This window comes from Canis aureus, chromosome 10 (assembly GCF_053574225.1).
Source record: "Canis aureus isolate CA01 chromosome 10, VMU_Caureus_v.1.0, whole genome shotgun sequence".
In the NCBI taxonomy this organism is placed as follows: Eukaryota; Metazoa; Chordata; class Mammalia; order Carnivora; family Canidae; genus Canis; species Canis aureus.
In genome coordinates, this window is record NC_135620.1 from 69,502,495 (window position 1) to 69,522,864 (window position 20,370).

At 40.6% G+C, this 20,370-nt stretch overlaps 1 protein-coding gene across 2 annotated transcripts in view; it reads left to right on the forward strand.

Moving 5' to 3' along the window:
• The window catches only part of SLC31A1 (solute carrier family 31 member 1), a 38,492-nt gene extending 18,875 nt beyond the window's left edge, over positions 1-19,617 (forward strand). Inside the window, exons 2-6 of one of the 2 annotated variants that reach the window (XM_077912965.1) lie at positions 8,402-8,492; positions 11,844-12,001; positions 12,571-12,643; positions 14,539-14,707; positions 16,272-19,617. In XM_077912965.1, the coding sequence (XP_077769091.1) occupies positions 11,909-12,001; positions 12,571-12,643; positions 14,539-14,707; positions 16,272-16,473 (537 nt within the window). In that variant the 5' untranslated portion in view covers positions 8,402-8,492; positions 11,844-11,908 and the 3' untranslated portion in view covers positions 16,474-19,617. The remainder of the gene's footprint in view (positions 1-8,401; positions 8,493-11,843; positions 12,002-12,570; positions 12,644-14,538; positions 14,708-16,271) is intronic. The other variant, XM_077912964.1, reaches the window with a different exon arrangement.
• Positions 19,618-20,370: the final 753 nt, after the last annotated feature.

Below are 20,370 nucleotides of genomic sequence, written 5' to 3' on the forward strand. Positions count from 1 at the left end.
AGTACCATGTTTACTTCATACCACTTATCTCAACTTGTAATGTATATACTTACACATATTTATTTGTTTACATATAAATAGGAAGAGGAAGCCCCAGAAAGGCAAGAATCTTGTCTTTTTGCACCTGGCTTCTCGGCAGTAGATACTGAAACCTATACAGATTTTGTAAGAATTAAATACTTTTCAGGGCAGCCCGGGTGGCTTAGTGGTTTAGTGCCGGCTTCAGCCCAGGCCCAGGTCCTGGGACCCGGGATCGAGTTGCACATCGGGCTCCCTGCATGGAGCCTGTGTCTCTGCCTCTCTCTCTGTGTCTGTGTCTCTCATGAGGAAAGAAAGAAAGAAAGAAAGAAAGAAAGAAAGAAAGAAAGAAAGAAAGAAAGAAAGAAAGAAAGAAAGAAAGAATAAATAAAATATTTAAAAATAAATAAATACATAAATACTTTTCAAATGAGTGAATGTTTATTGGATATTCTCCCAGATGCAGTAAGGACATAGAAATTAGAAAACTTCCTTGTCCTCAAGGAACTTGCTGTGTAAAAATGGTATTTTTTATCATGTATTTTAAGAACTGTAAGCCAAATTTTCCATAAGAGAAGATTGCCAGGAAAATTCGGAAAAGAGATATGTCTTCTGTTAAGAATCTAAGAAAAACCTAATGGAAGAGAAAGCCTATTAAATAAACCTTAAAGAATGAATTAGATTGTAAACTCAAAAGAACAAGGGCCATGTTTTAGCTTCACCCTAATTCTGACACATTTTAACTGCATGATAAATGTTGAATAAATAATGGGGGGATTTACACATATTCAGGAAATGCGGGGAGAGGGAGGCATTACAAGAATGACAGAAGCCAAAAGGGTATACAGGTGTCAAAGTGCTCAATTTACTCAGGAAAAGTGAGTAGGTCAGTTTCAGTGGAATATTTGCAAAAAGGATTAGTTTGAAATAATCTGGAAGGTAAGTCAGTAACAAACATAAATGTCAGCATAATGTAAGCATACCTGATACCACAAGTTGGATATAAAGATACTTAGGTTTGATGGGGCACCTGGGTGGCTCAGGTAATGATCCCAGGGTCCTGGGATAAGCCCATAGTCAGGGTCCCTGCTCTATGGGGAGCCTGCTTCTCCCCTTTCCTCTGGCCCTCCCTGTGCTCTCTTGAGTGTACATGCACTCTCTGTCTCTCTTATAAAGAAATAAAATCTTTTTTTTCAAAAGTCACTTAGTTTCTTAGCACCTGGGTGGCTTAGTCTGTTGAGTGTCCAACTCTTGGTTTCAGTTCCAATCATAATCTCATGGGTTGTGGGATCGAACCCCACAATTGGGCCCTACGGGGGAATCTGCTTGATTCTCTCCCTCTCCCTTCCCCCACTTCGCTTGTGCTTGCTTGCTCGCTCATTCTCTTCTCTCTCTAAAATAGGTAAATAAATGTTTTTTAAAGATACTTAGGTTTCTCTTTGCAGACAGTTGTTAGTTCAGGGAGTAGAGCCTAAAATGCAAATTACAGCCTCAGAAATATATGTAAATAGTACCTGGAGTACAAATACTGGTTTAGCTTTGAGTACTGGTTCTATTATCAACATTAACACAATCAAATAGCAAGATTCAGATTCCTGGGGAACATCTTCTGTACTTGGGTTATCTGAAAAGAGAGTGTTTGCTTTCTTATATTTCTAAAAGGAAGCAGCACACTAGTCTGACAAATCCCTAGGCATGTTCAATTACAAAATTTGTATATCACTGAAGAACTCCATGCAGTGACTTCCAAGGTCCTTCCAATTCTTAGTGAGCTTTTTATGACCCACCAATTAGGGGACAGTGCACTCAGGTTTCATATTTCAGGTGGTCTGCATACATTTGAAGAAATGGTTCATACATCTCTTTCCAGGCCTAATTGTGTTTCTCTTACTTTTTCTCAGTACTGTTCTATCAATGTGATGACCGAAATAGGACCCAATTGAAAAGATCGTAACATTTCAGGGTATTTGGTGAGACTTAATCCAAGCTAGGGTTATTAGGAAAGGCACAATGTGCTCTAATGCTCGAAGGGTTTAGCAAGAGACCTCAGAAGATGAGGAGGGTTTGTTGCATCAGAGATAGTAAGGACGGGCATTCCAGACTGAAGAAGCAATGTGAGCAAAGATACCAAACAGAAAAGTGTGGGGTTTGTCCAGTTCAATACTTGGCTATTGGACTTGTTTGACTGGAACTCCAAGTATGTGCAGATAGATAGGTAGGTTGAGGCCTTTATCTTAGAGATCTGTGATCTCAGAACAAGGAAGTTAATAGACAAGGAAGAGGTTGGTAGGCAGCGGTATTTTTTGAGCAGATTAAGTAGAGCCATGGTAGATTAATTTGTCATTGGTGTATCACATGAGATGAACGGGGTAGAGTGTACGGTTAGGAGAACCCATGTTTGTAATAGAATTGCTCTTGGTGAAAACCAGAGGCAGGCCGAGTGAATCTTCTCATGTACTTGGGATTAGGAAAAGTGATCACAACCGTGGCCGAATTGTGGACACGGAATTGTGACATTGGGTACATAACAAAGCAAGTATAGAATACATCCTGGGCGGGGAGTGAGGATAGGTAAATTCTAGCATAACATTGAACAGATTACTTAAATTCTCTGTGCCCGGGGATCCCTGGGTGGCTCAGTGGTTTAGCGCCTGCCTTTGGCCCAGGGCGTGATCCTGGAGTCCCGGGATCGAGTCCCACATCAGGCTCCCTGCATGGAGCCTGCTTCTCCCTCTGCCTGTGTCTCTGCCTTTCTCTGTCTCTCTCTATCATGAACAAATAAATAAATAAATCTAAAAAAAAAAAAAAATTCTCTGTGCCCCTGGTTCTAAAAAGAGAGATTGTGGGGACAGAATGAGATAACAAGTTGGGTTTATAGGAGGAAGGGCCATTGCTTCATACCACATCAGTTCAAGTTCCACACGGTTATTTGTTGGGTAGATGTGCAGAGAGAAAGTGTTTTCAGATTGCTCTTATCCTACGGTTTGGTTTTCTCTACTCTCCCTTTCTAGAAAGTAGCACTTATCCAGGTTTTAATGCCCTGGAAACTTAATTCATATAAAGGATCGGGATTTGGCATTTCAGGCCGCTTACACGTCAACAGCACCATATTCTCTTTCATTCTTCCATTTTAAAACAGGTGTGAGATTTGTTCACAATCTCCTCACACTTATCACCAAATATTTTATAAAAGTACCTATGAAGGTAAATTAGGCCAGAATATGTAAATGTTAGATTTCTCCCAAGCACTTTGTGGTTTTACACTCTAGGCTTCCATGAAATGAGTAACTAAAACTAGATGAATTTGTAATCCCCTTCCAAGTCTTAAAAAGTTCAACTTATCTATGTTACTTATATATCAAGTACATTTTGCTACTTCTAATATAGAGCTATTGGATAATTTCTAAGCATATCCATCAAATATTATTATACAGCATTTCAGACTCACTAAGGTCGCAAAGAGAAAATTGAGATTGCCCATTCATTGTCTCATTAACAGATTAAAGAATTGATTTGTCTCTTGTGTCTGTCTAGTTGCCAGAAAAGAAATGCAGAGAAAAACAATTCATTTTGGCAAGCATTTACTATTTTGTGCAGGACATTAGAAAATGCAGGAAATTCATCAATAATTAAGACAAAGTCCTCCTAAAATTTACAATCCAATAGTAAGGATAGGGATAAAAAAGCATTCTATTCTCCTGGAAACTGAACTAAAAAATGTAGAATTAGGGATGCCTGGGTGGCTCAGCGGTCTGCCTTTGGCCCAGGGCGTGATCCTGGGATCCAGGATCAAGTCCCACATCAGGCTCTTCGCAGGGAGCCTCCTTCTCCCTCTGCCTGGGTCTCTGCCCCTCTTTCTGTGTTTCTTATGAATAAATAAATAAAATCTTTTTTTAAAAATATAGAATTAAGTTTTAGCTCTGGGTGAAACTTGATTAATTATATAATTCAGCGTTTCTACAGTTAAGGAAAATGAAGCTATAAAATATAAAATTACTTGCCCAGTATGGCATTTACCACCTGCATCCCTTTCATGTTTAAACTTACTCTATTTCCTTTATATTTTGTTGCTTCCATGGTAATACCACAGTCCATTCATGTTTGCCCAAAAGGCATTGGTGATCTAGAGATTGGACAATGGGCATTTTAAAAATTAAGTTTGTCTTTAGTATGCTTTCTCTTGAAAATGTTAGTCTTCCCTGCCTGGGTAATTCTCAATGTAATGGGTATCTCCAGGATCTGTCTTACCCCATCAGGTTTCTTAATCTTCCTTGCTCTGTCTGAGCAGCTTAATTAGGTGGACTGGACACGTGGAATGATGAAATTTATGATAGACAGGGGTGACCTTGAACCAGTGTCCGCAAACAAAGTGCTTGTCTTATTCTGATTAGAATTAAATACAAGTTGGCTGGCTGTCTTTCCTGTGGAGAATTAGAATGAGATTCCCAAGGCAGCTTCTGGATTATCATCTTTTTTTTTTTTTTTTTTACTAACATAGATATTCTTAGTCAGGAGCTTCTCAGGGAAAGAGCTACTCTCACTAATTCATCACTGCTCTTTTATTTTCTAAAAACTTGTCAGTACATGCCATACTTCTTGTTTGCCTAGATCACTGGCCACTCATAAATGAGGGCTCTTTAAGTTTTAAATGTAATTGTTTGAAGTAGTTTTCCCCTTTATGACTCTGGCTGTTGGCTACTTTTGGTGGAGCCCATCAGTCTGATATTATGAGTTATTCAGTCACAAAGACTCTGCTATTATTTGAGTATGTAAACCGTGTATGGTTTGGTTTCTTTCCATGAAAAATGCTTTCAGGGAATCATGCTTAGACTATCTGAAGTAGTAGAGCCCGCTTTGGTAGATGGTAGGGAGAAAAAGAAAGTAATATTGAAATCAGCAAATAATCACAACATTAAGTCTTTGCCAGTTCTATCAACATTTTCTCATATCAGCCCCTCCAATGTCGTAAAGAAAAACAAGTGAGAATTTGTTGTAGATGATCCCTGGGAGTTACTTCTATTATCAACAAAGGTAAAAAGTTAGAAGGGAAAACAGTGGCCTTTGTTTTACTGAAGAATTTTTAAAAGGTTAAAAATCGAAGGGGTTGGGGTTTTTTGTTTTTGTGTGTGTGTGTGTTTTGTGTGTGTGATGGTAGTGATGGTGGTGGAGTTTAGGCAATTATACTCCTAAATTCTCATTGTCTTTATAAACCTACAAGTGGGGGCGCCTGAGTGACTCAGTTGGTTAAGCATCCATCTTCGGCTTAGGTCATGATCCCAAGGTCCTGGGATGGAGCCTGCATCCATCCAGCTCCTTGCTCAGTGGGAAGTCTCCTTTTCCCTCTCTCTTACCTGCCGCTCCCCCTACTTGTTCTCTCTCTCTCTCTCTCTCTCTCTTTCTCTCTCTGAAATAAATAAATCTTTAAATAAAGAAACTTACAGTCATAGGGAATGCCGTGTCATCTCCCATTACCTGCCAGAGTTAATCTGGGTAGAAATGTGTGTGTGTACGGCTTTAGCGTCTTTTACACTTCTTTTTCTTATTGACCTGACCTATTTTTTCTCTACTGCATCATTTGATTTACTGCATTTAGTACATAAGTGGGACAGAACTTCATAAGTTTTGCCAGTTCTGGCTGAGACCCTGTGTAAGCCTGTGATTTATTCAAGCCTACTTACTTCCTTTTGTAATTACAATTGGAACATTAAGTATCTTTACGATCACTGAACCTCAAGAAGGACACAAGCCAAAGAAAGGCAGCTACAATATCCAAAGAGTTGTATACTGACTGGCCTTCAAGGGGAAGGGTCTTCCGCCCTATGTATTCATCATATTATATTTCCCCTGTCCCATTTACTGTGAGCTACTACTATTTTTCAAAACAACTCCAGTATATTGAGTTGGAAGGCCAAGTGATGAAGGGACACCTAAGCCCTATTTTATCAATGCATTATATCTCTTTTACTTCTATATCTCCTTTACCACCTCCCTCCCCAAAGGACAATTCATAAAACCATCAAGGGAATTTTAAAGTTCACCTACAGGGACACCTGAAACAAGGCCAGAGCTATTTCTCAGAATATCTGCTGACCCTGCACAGGTCATCAAAAGGCAGGATTAGTCCAGTTTAACCTGCTGCTTGATCATGAAAACATAGTCCATAAGCATAAATCCCTGTTTATGGTAGTATACTGTCTGTGTCCTTGAATTTTCCCTATCTGTACCTGCCTAAAGCTTATAAGCCACCAATAAAAATAATGACTGAAGAAAGCAGAAGAGCAACCATACAGATTTATCTTTGTTCGATGGTTTTCCAGATCTAAAAAGGAACATGACCTTAATCGTTATAAGAAGAAAAACTTTCTTCCTTATCTTCCTTATCAGGAAACACTGTAGGCAGTCTCCAAAAGAATTGTGTAAGGCTCCAGATTATATCTGTCTGTGCTAGAGAAGAGGGACCATGTGGCAGATGTCTGACCACTTGTGTGTAGCTTTTTGTGGGGTCTAATCTCCATAGTCCCTATGGATTACTGTTTCTTATCCATCATGTTGCAATACCAAGAAAATAAAAAAGAATTGGAAGTTTAGACTAAATCTCTTAAAAGTAAGATCGGTGCTAAGACTCAGGAATGGACATCAGAATTCAGCCTTCTTGCTAATTTCCAAACTTCTGTTCATAAAGTCGTGTTTATTTTGCTAAAATTGCTAGACATTGCAAACAATCCAGCCCTCTAGTTAAGCTTTCCAGTGTGCCCGTGTTGGGAGGTAGGAGGTGGGCAGGAATAGAGAAAACTTCTTTTTTGGTGATGCTCAGAAGTAGACAGAGAAGGAGTTAGATCCTTGAATACAGGGAAGTTTTGGAACCTATTTGTATAAATGTTGCACAGTACGTAATGGGGGAAAGGGGAAGACAGAATGAAATGCAAAGCTACAGCGTGCAGTGTGGAATGCGCCATCTCATTTTCCATATAATATTCAGGGCGATAGAAACAAGTTGGCATGTAGTTGACTTAAGTACGTAACTGAAGATGAGATAAATATTCCCTAGAAACCGAAGAGTGTAAAGCCTTCCTGAGAAATCAACTTCTTAGCTATTCTATGTGAACTAAATTCCAAAGGAATTCATACTTGATTTTTTTTTTTTCTGTAGTCAATTCCTAGACTATTTCTCTTGTATTTCCTGGCAGATCCTGGGAGTTTTCTATGCTAGAAGAAGGAGCTGTTATGACCTAGAACTATTCTGAACTATCCGTGTGATTGTCCATAGCCACTTTGTGGTCTCAGGAGACAGGACAAACAAAAAGGGCCTTAAAAATGGTCTTAGCTAAAAGACTTTGCAGGAGAGAAGCAAACAGCTAATATTTTGATTGTGTCTTCTCCCACAGGATTTATTCATTGGAGTTTCCTTCTCTAAGGTCTTCTATCCCCTCATATTCCACATAATGGTAACACTACCATTTGTCAGGTCCTTCGCTAGATGCTTCTTAAGCCTTTTATCTCCTTTCACACACCTGGCATCTTCCATGATCTACTAGCTCCAAAGAGGGTAAGGGACTCTCCCAGATTGTACAACCAGAGCAGCTTTAAAAGTCCTTGACAGATGTTTTCCAGCCATGTAGTTGAGCTCATCACTTCATTCTCCAATGCAAGGGTGATTCTCCAGTATGAGTTCCTCTTGAATTTTGTTAGAGAGAATAGTTTGCCTGAACTGGCAAAAATTTAAGCAAAAGGAGTGTATTACTAATTTTTCTACCTAGCTCTAAACTCAACTTGGTAAATAAATATTGGAGGTGGATTTTACTGTAGATTGAAAGTTAGGAATCCTAAGATTTGTTTGTTGTTTTATAGTTTTATCCTTGAGTGATATATTCAGATTTCTTTCTATTAGTTCTCTTCTTTATAAATAGTTTGTAATTGATGAAGTAAAAGGATAAGGATAAGAAGTGAAGTGAATGGTGGAGGTTTTAAACAAGAACAGGAATTTTACATGTGTGCTGGAATTAACATATGCATGTAATTTGTACTAAAACTGGAAAGCCAGTGAATCAATAAATAAAAAATTTTGCTGGAGTTCCACCTGTCACTCATCATTAAGTTCCATTAATTGCAATTGCCTTATAAGTCAAGGAACTTGATTCCATAAAAAGTACAGTACAGCTACTGTGTAAACCTTGAACCCAGTTCTTAGAAACAATGACGTGGAGCTATGTTAGAGAAAACAGTTCTTGGACAGCAGTAAGTAGTTAATGTTGGCTGTGGAGTCTAGAGAAGCTTGAGTAAAGCAAAGAGGACAGCTTGTGACCAAACCATTTTTTTCAGGTTACAAATTGAAACAGCGAATGATATTGCCACTTCGCTGTTCTTTGATTTATTCTCATTTCAGTTCCCATTTTTATTCTGGAAGAGGCTGAGCTTGGATCTTCTTAGATTGAAGCTATCAAAGGAAGCTTTAACCAACCACCAGGTTACCTCCTGTGAGTAGAATTTCTCTTCTAGAGAGGATAAGTTAGGAGTGTTTGATTGCTATAGAACATGTTATCCAAATACATAGGGCACATCACTGGAAAGTCAAGTAGGAAGAGAAAAGAATATAATTGCTTTTATTTCTTATGCTTTAATAATAAGTTATATAGGGGCACCTGGGTGGCTCAGCAGTTGAGCGTCTGCCTTTCGCTTTTTTTTTTTTTTTTAAGATTTTATTTATTTATTCATGAGGGCGGGGGGCGCAGAGACACAGGCAGAGGGAGTAGCAGGCTCCATCCAGGGAGCCCGACGTGGGACTCAATCCTGGGTCCCCAGGATCAGGCCCAGAGCCGAAGGCGGTGCTAAACCACTGAGCCACCGCAGGCTGCCCTGCCTTTGGCTTAGGTTGTGATCCCGGGGTCCTGGGACCAAGTCCCACATCAGGCTCCCCACAGGGAGCCTGCTTCTCCCTCTGCCTGTGTCTCTGCCTTTCTCTGTGTCTCTCATGAATAAATAAACAAAATCTTTTTAAAAAATAAGTTTTTTAATATATATATGGATATATATCTATATTTATATCTATCTATATCTATATCTATCTATATCTATATATCCATATATATATAATTTGAATTTGGCATGGTCCCATGGCATTTTTTCCTGCCCAGTATAAAAGATTACAACTGTTCAGTCCCCCCTTTTAGGGTTTAGCCTTGAGGCTCCTTGAGGAAAGACTGTCTGGTTCATCTCTGTATCTCTTTCAGTCTTTTACACCAGAAGACATTACAAGTAATCACTGACTCGATGGCCAGGATTCAGGTTGATAATGTGAAATGAAGTTACCCTTTATTGTTTTCTTTTGCTATAATCACTTTCTAAACTCTTATCGGAAGAGAGCAAATTGTGACTTCTACTTGAGTCTCTTTATGAGGATGTGTTCTCGGTCTTCCTGGCTGGCAAAAGTCTTTTTATTCTTATTTCACTGCATTGGCTTAACTCAAAAACCATAATCATCACTCAGATACCAGGAATCTCTCCATTCCACTGTGATTCTTTAGTTGAAAACTACTGCCTACTTACCATTTTTCCCATCATTGAAATTTTATGGGTGCTGTGTGTTGATTATTTTTGTGTGTTGTTTTTTATTCTTTACTATAAAAACTTCATGGACAAAGAACCTGTTATATATGTCCTTTATGTCCATGGTATTAATAATACCAGATTGTCAAGCTCTGTAATTATGAAGTAATATACCTTCTGGCATGAAAGTTATTTACATTCACAGTTGAACTTTGATTATCCCTGAGTGATGCTTTACCTTGTCCTTTGCTGGAAATACGAGCCTCTTTCTTAAGCTTGCTGTCATAGAATCATGAGATGGAAGTTTGAAGAGGGGGAAATAGATGGCTGAAGGTTTGTGCTTTTAAGTTAGACATGACTCCCTGAGTTCCTATCTAAGTTGGTATGCCTCTTCTCTGCCTCTTAATAATGTTGCCATATTACCCTGTGTATTTCCTTCACAGCACTAATCACACCATGAAATTGTTCTGTTTACTTTCTTATTTCTCTTTCCATGAGGTACCTTGTTTGTCTTATCCACTGAATTACCAGCACTTAGCTCAGAGTTTGGCACACAGTGGGAGCTTAGTAAGTGTTTGTTGATTGAGAGGCACGCTCAGTCTCATGAACATGAATACCTACTTGGAATTTCTTTTTTTTTTTTCTTTTCTCTTTCTTTCTTTCTTTTTTTAGGCTCTACACTCAGCATGGAGCCCAACTCAGGGCTTGAACTCATGACCCTGAGATCAAGACCTGAGCTGAGATCCAGAGTCAGAATCTTAACTGACTGAGCCCCCCAGGCGCCCCCCAACTTTGAATTTCTAAAGCACTCTTTCCTCCAGAAACTGGAGTCAAGGGACACATAAAGAGAATCTACCAACACTTTCACTTCTACCCTCCTCAGCTTCCCACTCCCCACCTCAGCCCCAGCCCAGCTACAAGAGTTTTGCTCCTAGTTTATGTCCCAGATGGACTTTTGCAGTAAAGACACAAGGCCGAATATGCAGTTGTCTGGACTTAATTTAATATAGAACATTCAATTTATATCTTGTTTTCAGTGTTCTTAGCTCTAATGCTGAGCTGGGATAGAAATTGTATCTTCTGAGCACACTGCTTGCCGAGGGCAGTAATAGACCTTTTCTTGAAGTTTAAATTAGCCGAAGGCTGGTTATCCTGTATGTGAAAATGTATTCTTAATATCTTGATTGAACACAGGCCATCCAATTAGGTGAATTATTTGAAGCATTGGCTTTTTATCTACTGACATTTATGATTAGAAAGCCTTACAGCAGCCAAATTTCATTAATGGCATCAATTTGTCCATTATTACAAACTGTCTGTTTCCTGCATCCCAAAGAAACTACTTTTCTTCTCCTTATCTTATATTTAAATTTGAACATACAGGGGCACTTGGGTGGCTCAGTCAATTAAGTGTCTGCCTTTGGCTCAGGTCATGATCCCAGGATTCTGGGATCGAGCCCTATGTTGGGTTCCCTGCTCCCTCTACCTCCCACCTTGTGCATGTGCTCACTCTCTCTCAAATAAATAAATGAATTTGAGCATACATTGAACATATCTATTAAAAGAATGATTTGGGGGCACCTGGGTAGCTTAGTGGTTGAGTCTGCCTTTGGCTCAGGTCATGATCCTGGAGTCCTGGGATCGAGTCCCGCATCGGACTCAAGGGAGCCTGCTTTCCCCTCTGCCTATGTCTCTGCCTCTCTCTGTGTGTCTCTCATGAATAAATAGATAAAATCTTTAAATATATATATAAATTCAAGAATGATTTTGCAGAAAGGGATTAAGTCTCTGAAACACTAGGTGTTAATCCCTGGTGCCACAATCTCCAAAAGCAATCCCTATTGGATGAAATCCCACATAAATAAGTAGTTAACAGAATTAAGATTTTGGAGCTCTGGGGCGCCTGGGTGGCTCAGCAGTTGAGCATCTGCCTTCAGCTCAGGACGTGATCCTGAAGTCCAAGACTGAGTCTTACATTGGGCTCCTTGCGGGGAGCCTGCTTCTCCCTCTGCCTCTGTCTCTGCCTCTCTCTCTTTGTGTCTCTTGTGAATAAATAAAATCTTAAAAAAAAAAAAAAAGATTTTAAGAGCACCTCCTGGCCCATTTGGTAGAACAGGTGACTCTTGATCTCCGGGTTACGGGTTCAAGCCCCACATTGGGTGTAGAGCTTACTTTTAAAAAATAAATTAAAAAATAATAATAAAAAAAATTAAATTAAAAAAATTTTTAAAGAATCAAATCTATATCGTGAAATTATTATGTATAATTCTTTTTGTTAAAAGATTCTTCTGCTGCCTCAACTTTTCCTGCCAAAGTGGATCATTCCCACCATAAAGGGACAAGCCATATGGCTTACAACAGTACAACAGTACCTTCTCACCATCACCCAACCACTTCAGCCTCCCACTCCCATGGCGAGGGAATGCACAACATGATGATGGTGAGTGCCACAGGAGAGGCTGCCCTTTTACACCCACTTGGGTAATAGAAGTAATCGGTTTTAGGACTAGCAGGTTATTATCTTTAAAGGTCAGTTTACCCATGAGGAAAAGCTCAGACAGACTCAGACAAGTCATTTGCCCAAGATCATGTGGCAGATTAATTTCAGAGTCACATCAGAACCAGGACTCTTCTGTATTCCTTCCTTTCAGAATTGACCCTTTTCTGAATTAAGTTCTGGTATTCCTGCTTTATGTAGAAAAGAGAAAAAGACAGCACACTTATCATGATGAATATTGAGTAATGGATAGAATTGTTGAATTGTTATATTATGCACCTGAAACTTACATAACACTGTATGTTGACTATAGTGAAATTAAAATTAAAAAGGGGGGGGGGGGGCAAGGGAGAGTACCTGTGGAGAGTGTCTGTGGTAGTAATGTTAAAATGAAGGAGAAAGCCTCCCACTTCAGTGACTGTCTCTTTTGAATGCGCTAAGCTTCTTTACCTGAAATTCTCATCTAGAATCCTCAATTGTTCCCTCATTGACTTGTTTTGGTTTACTGGCAGCATATGACCTTCTACTTCGGCTTCAAGAATGTGGAGCTATTGTTTTCTGGTTTGGTCATCAATACAGCTGGAGGTAAGTAAGCCACCCCCATCAGATCGTATTCAGAGGTGAGACCCACATGAGAGACAGTCACAAGGAATCTGGAAACCAAGCCAACTCTTCCTGCCATAAGTACTGAATGGTTATGGTTATGGTACATTATCATCTTCCTATTAAACAACCTAGAAGGTAAGGATACACAATGTATCCTTATTTTGGTCCTACAGTAAACCTCCCTTAAATAGAATGTGTATGTTATGGGGCACCTGGGTGGCTCAGTCAGTTAAGCATCTGACCCTTGATCTCAGCTCTGGTCTTAATCTCAGGGTCATGAATTCAAGCCCCGCATAAAAATAAATAATAATAATATGCATCTGTTTTAGAGTTTCTGAAAAATAATTTAGATGCCAGATAGGAGTCTTTGGCAATCCATTTCCTTTCATCCTTTTCCAGAGTGCTTCCTTGTTTGGTAAGTTATTGATCCTGGACATAAGACTATAGTCAAGTTAAAATGACATAAGAAGCATTTTGTATAAACAGACCACAAAATAACCCTAGGTGGAAAAGTATTGGTCCAGTCCAATCCTTCCATTTTACAGATGAATTTTAAGGTTCAAATTCTAAAATGATTAGCCCTAAATCACATAGTATTAGTATGTAGAGACCCAGACTTTCTAGACGTGCCTACTCCAGTGTTCTTTCTAGCATACCAAACTGGTCTACATCATTCCTGATTCTTGGCATGGCTTCTCTTAGTGTCAGTCCTACTTTGGGTAATTAATACCCATTTCTGTGTGTCTATAATGTTGAGTGGGCATGCCTTAAATTAAAAGTGCACAAGCTCAAGTGTTGGACTGCTTTAAGTATCATTTGGATACTTTTGCACCACAAAATCAATTTGGGCAAAAGGGGGAGCATTTAGTTCAAGTAGTACGTTAAATCAGCAGTTTGAATACATTCGTATCATTACCAACACTTCACAGTGTGAAAGACTTAGAACTGAAGTCTGGGGATGCCTGGGTGGCGCAGTCGGTTAAGCATTCGACTCTTGATTTCGGCTCAGGTCATGATCTCAGGGCCCTAGGATTGAGCACTGCATTTGGGCTCCCCACTCAGCAGGGAGTTGGCTTGAGGATTCTCCCTCTCCCTCCCTTTGCCTCACCCCTCCCTCCTGCTCATGCTCTCTCTCTCTCTCTCTCTCTCTCTCTGCCAAATAAATAAATAATTTTTTAGTGCTCTCTTTAATCCCATCACCTATTTCACACATCCTCCCCACCCCCTTCCTCCCTGGTAACCATCAGTTCTCTATAATTAAGAGTCTTCCTTGATTTATCACTCTTTCCCCCCACCCCTTTCCTCAAGGAAATAGTTTTTTTGTTTTGTTTTGTTTTGTTTTAAGATTTCATTTATATATTCATGAGAGACACAGAGAGAGAGAGAGGCAGAGACACAGGCAGAGGGAGAAGCAGGCTCCTTGCAGGGAGCCTGATGTGGGACTTGATCCCAGGACTCCAGGATCACACCCCAGGCTGAAGGCAGGCGCTAAACTGCTGAGCCACCCAGGGATTCCTCAAGGAAATAGTCTTTCAAACAACTTTCAAATGCTGTTTTATTCCCCTTTTGCATATTGTACTTTGTATCGTAACAAGCTAATTTATGACACCAAGTAGCCAGACCTGAAGGTAATTGTTCAGACGATGTTTTGTGTCATAATCAGAAAATGAGTATGTTCTCCGGTGGAGACAATGGTTTTCACTAACACTGTCTTCACACTTCTATCTGTCTGTCTGTGAGAGTAGAGAGGTAGCAATATAACGTATTTAGAAATTGAGAGGAGCCCTTCGTCTATGTTATCTCTCTAGCTTGGACAGCACACCAGCTAGTGATTTTGCACATGTGACCATACCATCTTTTCTTTCTCTACTTAGAAATGGCTGGAGCTTTCGTGGCAGTGTTTTTACTAGCAATGTTCTATGAAGGACTCAAGATAGCCCGAGAGAGCCTGCTGCGCAAGTCACAAGTCAGCATCCGCTACAATTCCATGCCCGTCCCAGGACCAAATGGAACCATCCTTATGGAGACACACAAAACTGTTGGGTAAGAAGATTGAATAGATCCAGACAGAAGTTCTGGAAAGCTGGATTAGTTAAGCAACAAAGCAGCTATTTTATAAGCAACAGTCCTTTTTTTGAGTTAGTAGTGATTCTGTGTGACCTTGATGAAAACTATCTGTGGACACTTGGGTTGGGGATCATGAGCAGGCCAAAGGAGAAATGATAGGAACCCTTCTGAGCATGAATATTTTTTCTGAATTATAAGCCTTGGTCACTGTGGAAGAAGGTGAGGAATCCATATTTTAAAATATTTGCCCAGAGGCACCTGGGTGGCTCAGAAGAGTAAGCAGTTCAGGTCATGATCTCAGGGCCCTGAAATGGAGCCCCACGCTGGGCTCCCTGCTTAGCGGGGAGTCTGCTTCTCCATCTCCCTCTCCCTCTGTGCATGCACTCTCTCTCTCTCTCTTGCTTTCTCTCAAGTAAATAAAATCTTTAAAAATAAAATATTTGCCCAGATTGAAAAAGAAAAAAAATTGTTAAAATAACAGTATGCAAATTAAAAGAAATTCAGGTCAGGGTATCGAAGAATGGCAGAACCCAATTGATTTTTTTTTTCCTATTAAAAAATTGTATCCACCCAGCTCTATTTTCATTTTGTTTACAATAATAAGACTGTCCAGATGTCTGTATTTTTTTTAAGATTTTATTTATTTATTCCTGAATTATTTATTTATTTAAATTATTTATTTATTTATTCAGGAATTATTTATTCCTGAGACACACAGAGAGAGGCAGAGACACAGGCCTCGGGAGAAGCAGACCCCATGCGGGGAGCCCCATGCGGGCCTCAACCCTGGGACTGCACCCCAAACCGAAGGCAGACGCTCGACCGCTGAGCCACCCAGGCATCCTAGAGGTCTATATTCTGTCAGAGAAAGTATTTGGATGGCTACTGGTTTTCCTACAGATTGGCAAATGCTTTTTGAGAGTTTTGAGTTTTAATAGAAATGTAGGTCTTAGACTAAACTGGAGTTCAAGGAGTTCTGTAGACTAATATGCTGCTTTTAGGTAACCACCGGTTATTTATTCCCATTATAACTGCTGAGCTTATTGAGGCCCAAACATGTTGTGACTCACCCAAGGTGACAGGACCGTGAGCGACAGAGGGGCTAGCCAAGCCTCCTGATCCTAGTTAAGCACTTTGTACCATACCACCCAACCCTCCATTTATCTGTTTCTGTTCTTTAGAATGTGAACATTGCGATATTGGGAAGCCTGAAAATGTTCAAATAAGTATGGGAGGGTTTGGGGCTTTCCTCTTAGGAGCCTAGCCCGAGGTAAGTCAGAGGATTAGTCCTCCTCCGTCTCCTCTCCTCCCAAAGAGGGTTCCTCCTGCTGACCTGTAACCATATCTGGCCAATGCGGATTACCCTGGCAGCCCTACCATGTTTCATCTCCAGGGACCATAAACAACGTACGTATGCACAAGTAACCATGAGTTGCTCGGATGGCTGCGGGGGAGTCCAGTCCCAGCTGGGCTCGTGATCTGCAGTGCTGCCCGAACACCCCGAGGGTCCCTGATTATTGTGTCCCTGTCTGCTCTCCAGGCAACAGATGCTGAGCTTTCCTCACCTCCTGCAGACAGTGCTGCATATCATCCAGGTGGTCATCAGCTACTTCCTCATGCTCATCTTCATGACCTACAACGGGTACCTCTGCATTGCCGTAGCAGCCGGGGCTGGCACAGGATACTTCCTGTTCAGCTGGAAGAAAGCAGTGGTGGTGGACATCACAGAGCACTGCCATTAACGTTCAACTCCATGGTGCGGCCTTGTCGATTGCAGTGGGAAGCAGGAAGCAGTTCAAGACTGAAAGACAGGATTCCTACTCCAATCTTCCCTTCTTGCTCTGTAGCTCCCTACACACACACACACACACACACACACACACACCCCTCCTCCTGCTCAGCAGAGGTTTAGCCTACAGTCTGTGATCTAAAGTGATAACCTCCCTTTTTTTTCTAAAGAGATGAGAGTCCCTCAGAAGATGTCCTCTCCCCCCTGCTCATCCTAGATCCAAATTCTATGTTCTTGTCCAAGCCAGGTAGCTTTTTGTTCAATGACTTGATCACCTGCTTCCTTTATTAGTCTTCTGTTTTTACTTGGTTAACAGACAGTATGTGAATTTGGTGGGTTTTTCTTGGGTTGGTGATGGAAAGAGAGTCACTTTAGCTAGGATAATGGCAGCTGAAGGAAGTTCTTGCCCACCTAAACCCAGAACCCAAACTTGACATTAAAGAGTGAGTTCCAGTCTTTGGATTCAAGGAGTGTGAAATACATGGTGCCTTTCGGTGTGATGTATGACACTGAAATCTTCATGGTTTTTAGAAGGGTGGTTTGAGACTAACTATGGGCCTGGAGCTTGGGGAGGTGTGCATTCTTGGGTGGCTGACTCATCAATTTGTGTTCCTACTTAACATTCTGATCAGAATGAACTTGTCAATCAAAGAAAAAAAAGATGACAATCAATTTAAGAAAATAGAAATAGATATTTTCAAATAAAACCATTGATATTTTACTTTTGGTACCTTGCATTGTCACAGGTGAATGAAGCAAAAGAGTGTGAATCGTTTTGTTGTTGTTTTCATGTGGCCTCTAAACCAGTGGTTTTCAAACTTTAGCCTGCATCAGAATCACCTGGAGAGGGCTTGTTAAAACTAGTGTTAGAACACTAGTTTCTGAGCCTCAACCCAGACCCCCCAAATTGACATTTCTAACAAGTTCCCAGGTGATGTTCCTGCTGATGGTCAGGGGACCACACTTTGAGAATCTCTCCTTTAAACTAAGGAAGTATCACCTGGTGGGGTGAGCTACCTGATATTGGGCACAGGAATTTGAATTGACGATTGGTAGGTGGTATGTCTAAGCTTAACTCGTGTACTAAATGCTGCTGGTCAATACTTAATCATTCCACAGTGTATTCAGCTCTAGCTGTGTGTATGCGTGCCCAGGGGCTGTAGCCAAAGTAACTTTTATCAGTATGTATAAAATCACTAGTCTTTATTTTTAAAGACCTGTAGTTTCTTAGAAATACCTTGAAGATTGAGAAGGACCTTTGATCTGTAGTGTAAGATCAGCCAGTCATGGGTCAGAAGGGCAAAAGCCCAACCCTCTCTTTGGAGAGGTTTAGGGTATGGTTTGCTGCTGATAACCAGATTTTCCACCACCCTCAACATCCATGTCCACACCAAGCAGATCCTCATCCTCTACATGACTGTCTTTGTTATTCTTGGGGGTTTCGAGGGATCACATGTGGCCAAAACCTCTTTTCTCCGTGAAGAATCACATTGAATTTTTAATGCTTGTTCGGTTCTTAGTTTACAGTACAATCTTGCCCCAAGTCCAGACTACCTGTGTGAAGTGTCTCTTCCTGTGCTAGTCTGTTAAATCCTGCCCTCCTCGGTGCTAGACTCCAATCATGCCTCAGGGCAGAGGAGACAAAACACTGTTCTATTCTGTTGGCCTCTGTTGTGGTTTTGAAGTTTGTACTTTCTCTGTGGATGCCAGTTAAATATTGGAGAGCAAGGAATGTGTACTTCTGTGGCTTTAAACCAAGAGAAGGTTACGAGCTTACTGGATCGAGGGTTAAATCTAAGAACCAACGTGTAGAGTTTTGTGCTTTTCTCTCATTCCAACCCCTTGGAGTACTGATACTTATCATGATTGGAGTGAATGACAGTTAGTGACAGAGTCCAATATGAAGGTGTAAATAGCCTATTATTATCTCAGAAGCCAAGGAATAATAAAACCATGAGAAATAAGACTCAATGTTTAATAGTGACCCTGGTGCTCTCTAGAAATCTTGGCATGAGCTGCTATAAAATACCCTTTCAGAAATAGGACCTTATCAGTAAGGTAAGAATAATCAAGGCCAGTTAAGACAAAGTGCTGTGAATTTGAAACTCTACAGAGAAACATCAGTTTGGGATAGGTGTTCAGGTATTCAAGGTAGAGTGTCATGAAAAACCTGAATTCCAGCAGTTCTTAGATTAGGTTGCCAAAGGAAGAAGCTAGTGAAGGAGAAAAATTTTAAAGCTTAAATTCCATCTTTCTTGAGCTCTTGGATTGTGATAATATAATGATCTCATTGACTTTCATTTCTGTATCCCTACTGATTTGGGATTTAGTGTCTGACTTCTTTGTTCTTTTGAATCCAAATTTCTCTTGTCCTCCTTCCTTGTTCACACCTCTTAGAAGTCTGTATCCTCGTTTCTTTGGCCCCTTATCCACTTTCCTTTCCCTTTCAGTCTTTAATCCCATGTATGTACTTTATGAAATCCCCCTAACCCTCCTGATGCAGTGGACATTGCAGTGGATATAGATACCAGCCAGAAGTTGTAAAACTTGGTAGAGACCTGATGCATGCTTTGAGGAGAAACTGTCTTGCTGCAATTATTATAAGGCTGAGTAAAGGGCTACCTACTATTACCATCCACAGAGTTACAGAATCTTAGGTGCTGTCTCTGTTGGAGGAACACTCAGCCTCTTGTTGCCCACAAACAGGGAACCCTCTGTGTCTACCAGGGAATTAGAAATTAAGGTTTCTTCACTACTTCTATGGTAGAGCTGTCTGGAACTCTGTTTCAGACTGTGAGGCTCTGGGCTTGGGCTCTAGCCACAAAGGGTTTCTTTTAAGGAGCTGGAAGGGAAGGAGGCAGGGGTTACATGTTCATGTCATTTAATTTTGATCCTGCTCTCTCCAGCTGCTTCTTTCCGAAGATAAATCTAAAGATACAAAGTCTGCATTTGATATAATGCCTTAATCACTGAGTCTACAATTAATGTTGACCGTTTTAGATTGTAAGCTCCTGGAGAGCAGTATTGCTGTAGTAGGAATGTTTTAACAGTGTCATATGTAAAGGAACAAAATAAATATTTTGATTTTGTGATTCTATGCACGTCTTTCTACCATCCAGAGGGATATCAGAATAAGTAGTCTCTCCATTGGCATTACCATCAGTTTTTTTTTTTTTTTTTTTTTTTTTTATTTATGATAGTCACACAGAGAGAGAGAGTGAGGGAAGCAGAGACACAGGCAGAGGGAGAAGCAGGCTCCATGCAGGGAGCCCAACGTGGGATTCAATCCCAGGTCTCCAGGATCGCGCCCTGGGCCAAAGGCAGGCACCAAACCGCTGCGCCACCCAGGGATCCCATTACCATCAGTTTTTAAGATGTCAGACTTTTATGGCCAGATCGCTTTATGTTTCCATCTCACTCTACTTAAAATGACAAGCTTGGGGCACCTTGGGTGGCTCAGTCTGTCAAACGCCCAACTTTTAGTTTCAGCTCAGGTCATGATAAGGGGTGTGGATCAAGCCCCATGTGGGGCTTCATGCTCAGCTGGGAGTCTGCTTGAAGATTCTCCCTCTCCCTCTTCCCCTCTCTTTCTGCTCACTCTCTTTCAATAAAATAAATAAATCTTTTAAAAATATAAAAATAAAATGACAAGCGGCAGCTCTTTCTGCCCATGGGTCCTGTGCCTATACTTTAATAAAACCACCCTTTTGCACCCCCCCCCAAAAAATGAATTAAAATAAAATGACAAGTTAGCACTGTCAATATCTACATGACCTTTCACACAGGAGTCAGGGTCTTCATGAAGCTGCAAATATCTCAGTATGCCAAAGATTCCTGATATGCATCGTAT